This window comes from Talpa europaea (assembly GCF_964194135.1).
Source record: "Talpa europaea genome assembly, chromosome: 3".
NCBI classification, from domain to species: Eukaryota; Metazoa; Chordata; class Mammalia; order Eulipotyphla; family Talpidae; genus Talpa; species Talpa europaea.
The window spans coordinates 118,716,261-118,724,474 of NC_140069.1; the positions used below are offsets into that span (position 1 = coordinate 118,716,261).

An 8,214-nucleotide genomic window follows, 5' to 3' on the forward strand; every position below is an offset into this window, starting at 1 on the left:
CTCTAGTCCTGGAGACGTCTCCACCTGGGGGAGGAAGAAAGGGCCCCCCCTGCGGTCCAGCGGGCTCCCTCCTCCGCGGTCCCGCGCCCACAGGCCGCTGCGGGCGCACCTGCCCCGGGTCCCCGACGGCGGCCGCTCCCGTCCGTCTGTCCGTCCGGGGGCGCGGCGCGGGGGAGAGCCCTCCGGTGACGTCTTCGCCCGTAAAGTGCACGAGGGGACGGGGTCCTGGCGGGATCTGTAAACACTCGACTGACACTTGTCCCACCCTCCGGGCCGGAAGCTCCGTCGGGGTCGGAGGGCGGCGCGGGGCGGGGGCGCCGCTCACGCCCGCGGCACCGGGAAGCGGCGGAGCCTCACCACGGGTTCTAGGTTCACGCGCAGGACTTGGCGCGCTCTGCGCCGCGCCGCCGCCAGGCTGCGCTCGCCCCACACGTCGCCGCCGACGCGGATGGTGGGGAAGGTGGTCAGCGTCGGGGTGGCCGCCCTCCAGATCTCCTCCAGCGTGCGGCCCCCGAAGGAGGGCGCTGGGGCCGCGGGCTTGAAGGGGCAGCTCTCCTCCGGGGCCGGGGCCGCGGGGGCCGGGGGCGGCGGCGTCGCTGGCGGCGGCGGCTTCCTTCTGCGCAGGGCGGCCACCCGGGCTCCGCGGCGCCTCCTCCTGGCCGCCGCGCCCCGGCCCGGCCTGCGCGTCTGGCCGCGGGCGGCGGGGGACACCGGGGGGTCGGGGACGAGGGCCCGGCAGGAGGAGTAGCCATAGACGTCCTTGCTGCGCAGGATGTGCGGGGAGAACTGGTGCTTGAGGCTGCAGAGGAAGCTCCAGAGCTCCGCGTCCGAGCTCATGAACTCCGTGCTGCGGGGCATGAACAGCTTGAAGGCGTCGCCCAGCGCCTTGGTGCTGTCGGCCAGCGACAGTTGCGACCGCGAGTACACCACCTTCTCCTCCCGCGCCTCCAGCGCGGCCCCTCCTCCTGCCCTACAGCCGCCGCCCCGGGCGGCCGTGGCTGGAGCCGCCGGGGGCCGGCGCCGCCGCCTCTTCACGCTGCGCCGCATCGGAGGCCGCTCGGGGCCACCCGCGCTCGCCGGGTCCCGCTGCCGCCGGCCCCGTCCCCACCCGCGTCCGGCTCCGCGGCGGCGGCCGCTGCTGGCGCCTCCTGCCCGGCGCGTCTCTCGCTACTTTTCTCGCCTTCGCCGCCGCCGCCCCTCCCCCTCCGAGGGTGGAGGACGCGGGCGAATATCCTGCCGCCCGGTACAAGATGGCGGCCGGCGCCCACCCCTGGGCTTTGTCATTGGACGGCACCTCGCCCCCCTGGTTTCTCTTTCTTCTCCTCTCTTGCCTCCTTTCGCCCTCTGCCTTTCTTTAAATGCGCCCGCCTCAGGCCCCGCCCACCGCGGCCCCGACGCCACCCATTGGGCGCACTCAGAGGAGGGGCGGGGACTGCGGGGGGAGAGGCCAGTTCCTGGAAGATGGTGCTGGGGTGCATCATGGTGGTGGCCCTTGAACACGAGTCAATCAACGGTTGGGTGGCTGCATGGGAGGGGAGCCGCGTCTAGAGTAAGGGGTGGACAGCAGCTCCACCTTGGGGAGAGGCACTCTCCAAGGGAGAGGCTTTGCATCTGTAGACTGGGGGAGATCTACCAGTCTGAAAAACAAAGGGAGATAGGCCCCGAGGCTGTAGTAGCACAGCAAGGGAATCTGGGGTGAAGTCTAGAGGGAATGGGCTTTCCACAGTCTTCCTCCAGACCCTCAAAGGCCTCTGTTGGCATCAACTAACTCTCCCCTCTTGGCCCTAATCCCCTTCAGGCATTGTCTAGAAGTAGACAATATGCCCCCCCCCCACTCCAGAACCATTCGGGTGGAGGGTGGGGGGGGGCATATTGTCTACTTCTAGACAATGGAAACTATCTTCATATTTAAGAGAGAACTCTGCTTATTCTGAAAGCAAAGCTTTTTACGGCTATAAAACGAAATAGTCTTTGTTCGCGTTGATAAAATAGCATTACGACAAAGCCAGTTTTCTTTGTTGTTTGTATATATTTCTTTCTGTATGAGTGCACTTCATTTTTTCAATAAGTTTTTAATAGATCCCTTTGCAGGACCATCTCTACCATTTAGAAAGAATGCAGCACCACAATCAAAAGGCATTGCTAAGAACACACCACCTTGAGTATGTGAAGGGAGGGAACTATGAATGCTTACAGAGTAGTGGATACACTTTAGCCATCTTTTCAATCTCGCATACCTAGCTCAGTTCCTGTCAGATAGTAGGCACACTATTTTTGCTGAGACAATCAAGGAAAGACTACTGGTTATTTGAAAGATACAATGAAATTGCTTAGAATGGGACAGTTTTATATTTTACCTTTACAGTGCAAATTTCTCTTAAATCCCTTAAATTCTAAGGCTAAAAATATCCTAATACTTACAACTTTGAGGTAGGCATGCAATTTTTTTTAGCTTCAGGGGCCATCTTATTTTGCAATAAGGAACTGATAAAACACAAAAGTTTTGTGATTTGCGTATACTTGCTAATGGTTCCCTCCAACATTTGAGCTGAAAGGTACCTGGCTCATCTCTTCATTGCACAGATGAGGAAATTTGGAACCACAGAGGTTATATGGCTTGCAAAGGGCAGGACTGGGGTATATAGTTTAGGTCTTTGGAGTCCTAATCTAGATCTAGTGCTCTTTGTATTTTCTGGAGGTTTTTCAAATTGTGTGCCCTCTTCTAAAGCGTTTCAACAGAAAATACTTTCCATATTGAGTGTAGCAATGAAGGGACAGAGCTGTGGTCTTATTTCTCCTTCTACTCCTTCCAGAATGGAATAGTTTTTAATCTCTCCTATACTGGACTCACAGATATTTTGTTTAAACCACATAGTATTTTGATTAATTTCAAAAACTGAAATACAAAAATATTTTGAAAGTTGCTTCTCTATACCAGAGCACCCTTCCCATACAAAGGATTTATGGCAAAAACAAAACTGTCTACTATCAGACCAGTTCTCTACCTACCAAACAAATCATGGTAACTTGCTAAAGAGAAAATCGTTTGACTAGAAAAGCACACCCTGACCTCAAAACAAGATTATAGAGTCAAATACCAGCTTCCAAGTCCTTATAAAGAAATGCTATTACAACAACTTTTTACATCACTATTAGAAGACTTGGTAATTCTGGGAACACACAGTAATGTGAAATTAATGTGAAATTTGAATAACTTCCATTGGAATGCCCCTGCAGATTGACATAGAAAAATCCCAGCGTAAGCCACTTGAATGTTAAGGGGACTTCACAATGGAAGAAGAGTAAAGTAAGGATTTATGTACTCAAGGCTATACATGGCTGCTCATATTGTTATTCCTCTCTGCAGTGTTAATAATAGGCATGTCAGTAACTTTTGCCACATAAATATATACCAGGCCAGCTAAAAGACAGACAAAATAGATTTCAATTAAGAAGATGAATCTTTTTTCCAAAACAATTTTGATTCTAAGAATACATACGATCTCAACAAACTGCATAGTATTCAAGTCTTTTTTTTTTTTTATAAAACCTGCTTATTTAATTCACTTAATATTTTAAAATAGTTTTAGGAATTAATATGTTAAAGTGTTTAGATTATTGTATACTTTTAAATTTGGCATTGTTTGTGCTCTCTGCTCTTCTGATTTCACTATTTTTTTAAATTCTTCTTTAACTCTACCTTTTGAGAAACGTAAATAGTCTTGACAACAACTCATCCATTCTCTATAAGTGAGTAAAGGTTTCATACAAAGATAACATATTTTCCTCTACTTCCTGGTACTCTCCTGAGACACTATAAAGCTCATAGAAAGTTGATAAATTAAATTTTTGTTTTTCAGGAATGATAATTTAAAATTTTCAGTTTATTCTTTTAACTCTCAAGGGGAATGATGCTTCCTATAACTGATAAGTGATAGATAATAAGAAAAGAAAAACACTAGCTGTGAATGTTTCTGGATTTACAATTTATGAAAAAATGAATCTGGGCAAAATAAAGTGACTGGAGAAATTAAAAGCAAAATAAATCTCTTAACTACCAACAATCCTTACATGAAGATTCCCACTTCCTGACCAATAACCCAAAAAGTATATGCAAGTAGTTGTGAGCATTACCTCTGGAAACAAACAGGCTTAGAATCAAATAAATGTTTATAACGAAATATCCTTGGACATAAATTTTACTTTTCTAAGCTTCCATTTTCTCATCTAAGAAATGGGTATAACTTGCACTTCAGATTGGGTGCTGGAGAAGCCAACAACCCAGAAATGCCAGTAGACACAGAAATTAAAAAAAAAAAAAAATTCTGGTTCTCTCCTGCCATAGATAGGACTAAGAAAGGAGCAGCCTAGCAAGTGAGAAAATTTTTAGAAAATAATCTACTACCTCAAAACACCACAGAAAAAAGTATGACTTCTACCCTTACCAGACTGCAAAAGGGCACCCATCACCCTTCCCAAGATAGTGTTGGAGAAGGCTAAATGGAGATTCATCCTTGCATGGCAGTAAGGAGGCAACCCCCTCCCTCAGTTGGCAGTGGAGATCATATGTGTGTCAGTGGAGACTCCTACCACTCCCAACTAGGCAGTCATCAATGAAGGTTTAGTGGGGAGCTTAAATTCTCAATCTCTTGAATTCCCAGTAGTAATGAGGAGCCCCTCTCCATGACTTAGTTGTCAATGGAGGCAGAATGGGGAATCTGGATTTCTACCTGGCAGTACTGAAGTTGCACCTCCCCCTTTCCCTGTTGGTACAAGTGTCAGAGGAAACCAGCTAAAACTGAAGGTTTTAATAATATCCAGAGTCTTAAAGCACAATGCCAAAATGTCCAGGCTTCAGTTGAAAATCAATTATATCAATAAACAGGAAGTTCTTAAACTGAGTGGAAAAAAGACTACACAATAATACAGAGATGCTAAAGATGCTAGAACTATGTCACAAAGATTTTTAGATGGCAATCATAAAGACACTAACAATTATGGCCAGAGAAAGACAAATATCATACACTCTCACTTATATGTAGAATATAAAACAAAAATCAAAACTCATAAATACAAACAACAGATTCGTAATTGCCAGAGGGAGGGGGTTTGGGGACAGGTGAAATGGTTGAAGGTGGTCCAAAGGTACAGCCTACCAGTTTTAATGTTAAGTCAGTCCTGGGGTCATAATACCCAGAATTACATGATTGTAGTTAATAATGCTGTATTGTATTTTTGAAAGTAATGGCTAAAATATTCCAAACTTTTCAGAAGATATAAGTCTGCAGATTCAAGAAACTGAATATACCTCAACAAGATAAACCCAAAGAAATCCACATTAAGACACATAATTATAACACTTCTGAAAGCTAAAGGAAAAAAAGTCTAGAAAGTAGTAAGATAAAAATAACACCTTCCCTTTAAGGAAAAAACCATTTGAATGACAGGGGGTTTATCATCAGAAACAATGGAGGCTAAAAGGAAATGGCTAAGTATTTTTCAAGTGCTAAAATAAAAGAACTGTTAACCTAAATTTCTATATCCAGTGAAGAAATCAAGACATTCTCATATAAGGAAAACCAAGAGAATTTGTTGCCCACAAACCTATTCTGAAAGAATGACTGAAGGTTTATAGTTGCTTGTTGATTTTGATTTTTACTTTATTATACTTAGTCTTTTTCCTGGTCCCTTATTTAGGTTTTCTAAAATCCTGCTATGAGTGAGACCATCCAGTATTTTTCTCTTTCTTTCTGGCTTATTTTGCTGAGCATGAGCCCTTCCAGCTCCATCCATGCTACAAATTGCATGAGTTGCTACAAATTGCATGAGTTTATCTTTTTTGATTGCTGAGTAATATTCCATTGTGTATATGTACCCCGTCTTTTTGATCCAGTCATCTATTTTTGGGCATTTGGGTTGTTTCCATAGCTTAGCTATTGTAAATAGTGCTGCTATAAACATAGGGGTGCAGGTGCCCTTTTGAATGAATGTTTCTGTGTCCTTTGGGTAAATATCTAGGAGTGGAACTGCTGGATCATATGGAAGCTCCATCTTTAGCAGGTTAAGGAATCTCCACACAGCCTTCCATAGTGGTTGGACCATTTTGCATTCCCACCAGCAGTGCAGGAGAGTTCCTTTTTCTCCACATCCTCGCCAACATTTGTTGTTGCTAGTTTTTTTTTTTTTTTAATATGTGCCATTCTCACTGGTGTAAGATGTTATCTTAGTGTAGTTTTGATTTGCATTTCCCTGATTACAAGTGATATTGAATATTTTTTCATATGCCTGTTGGCCACTTGCATTTCCTCTTTGGAGAAGTTTCCTTTTAGCTTTTATGCCCATTTTTTGACTGGATTATTTACTTTGTTTTTGTTGAGTCTCATCAGCTCTTTGTAGATTTTTGTGATAAGTCCTTTATTATCAGTGTTGTGTGCAAAATTTTTCTCCCACTTGGTGGGGTATCTTATTGTTTTGGTTACTGTCTCTTTTGATGTACAGAAGCTCTTTCATTTGATGTAGTTTATCTTTGCCTTCACTATCACTATCAGCTGTTTATCTCTGCCTTCACTATCACTGCTTTGGGTGATGTGTCTTTAAAGATGTTACTGAGGTGTATGTCATGTAGTGTTTTGCCTATATTTCCTTCAATATATTTCATGGTTTCAGGTCTTATGTCTAGTTCTTTAATCCATTTTGAGTTGTTTTTTGTGCATGGTGTGCGGTAGTAGTCAAGCTTCATTCTTTTGCATGTAGCAACCCAGTTTTCCCAGCACCATTTATTGAACAAACTTTCTTTGCTCCATTGCATATTCTTTGCTCTTTTGTCAAAGATAGTTGACCATAAATCTGTGGGTTTATTTCTGGATTTTCTATTCAGTTCCATGGGACCATGTGTCTGTTCTTGTTCCAATACCATGCAGTTTTGATTATTATGGCTTTGTAGTATAGCTTGAAGTCTGGGAGTGTGATATCTGATATCTCCATTCCCACCCCCTTTTTTTTTTTTTCAGGAAAGCTTTGGCTATTTGGGGTTTTTGTTGGCTCCATATGAATTTCATCAATATTTGTTCTATTTCTTTGAAGAATGTCATTGAAATAAACCAGAGATGTCCTACAGGAGGGGAGGAGGGAATGGGATCAAAGGGGGGTGCGAAATGTATGGGGACTATAACCAAGATGAAAATGCATACATTGTGCAAAAATGAAAAATGATGTAAAAAATATATAAAATTAAAAAAAAAACCCAAAAAAAGACTACCTATGTACCCCTGTTTATTGCATCACTATTTACAATAGGTAAAACCTGGAAATAACCCAAATGCCCAAAAATAGATGACGGAATCAAGAAGATGTGGTATATATACACAATGGAATATTATTCAGCAATCAAAAAAGATAAACTCATGCCATTCGCAGCAACATGGATGGAACTAGAAGGAATTATGCTCAGTGAAATAAGCCAGAAGGAAAAAGAAAAATATAGGATGGTTTCACTTATAGCAGGAATATAGGGGAACCAAGTAAGACATCAGTGTAAAAAAAAATAACAGTACAAAACACAACAAAGCAAAAACAGAGACATACTTCAGGGGAGGAGGCAGGAGAGGGATCAGAGGGAGGGAGGGAGGAGCATAGGGGACTGAGTTTATGGTGCACGGGTGCATTGGTGAAGGAAACTATGGGGACTACACTTGAGGGGGTGGGGGGAAGCAAATATTGTTTAAAAATGAATAATGATGTAAAAAATTTTAAAATTAATAAAAATAAATAAAAGAATGACTAAAGGAAATTCCCTAAATGGAAAGGAAACAATAAAAGAATGAATCTTGGTACATCAGAAGGAATAAAGATCACAGTAAACAAAAATATTTATATTTTTTTGTTTCTAAGTTGTGTTTGATGGTTATGGACTGAATGTTTATGTCCTCCAAAAGGCAAAACTTGAAGCCTTTACTTCCAATGTGACTGTATTTGGAGAGAGAGACTATGGAGTTGTGATGATTAAATAAATGTCATAAGCATAGGGCCCTAACTGAATAGGTCTGGTGTCTCTATACAGATAGAGAGGAAGACCAAAGCTCACTCTCTTTGCCATGTGAGGACACAGCAAGAAGGCAGCCATCTACAAGTCAGAAAGAGAATTCTCACTGGGAACCAAATAATCAGGCACATTGATCTTGGACTTCACGGCCTCCAAAAATATGAGAATTAATT

At 43.7% G+C, this 8,214-nt stretch overlaps 1 protein-coding gene across 1 annotated transcript; it reads right to left on the reverse strand.

Moving 5' to 3' along the window:
* Positions 1 to 321: 321 nt before the first annotated feature.
* On the reverse strand, positions 322 to 1,108 carry CCDC71L (coiled-coil domain containing 71 like; the record flags this gene model as incomplete). Its single annotated transcript, XM_084229700.1, has 1 exon — positions 322 to 1,108. Exon 1 carries the CDS (start codon positions 1,045 to 1,047, stop codon positions 322 to 324), a length of 726 nt encoding a protein of 241 aa, XP_084085826.1. The 5' UTR covers positions 1,048 to 1,108.
* Between the last annotated feature and the right edge of the window lie 7,106 nt (positions 1,109 to 8,214).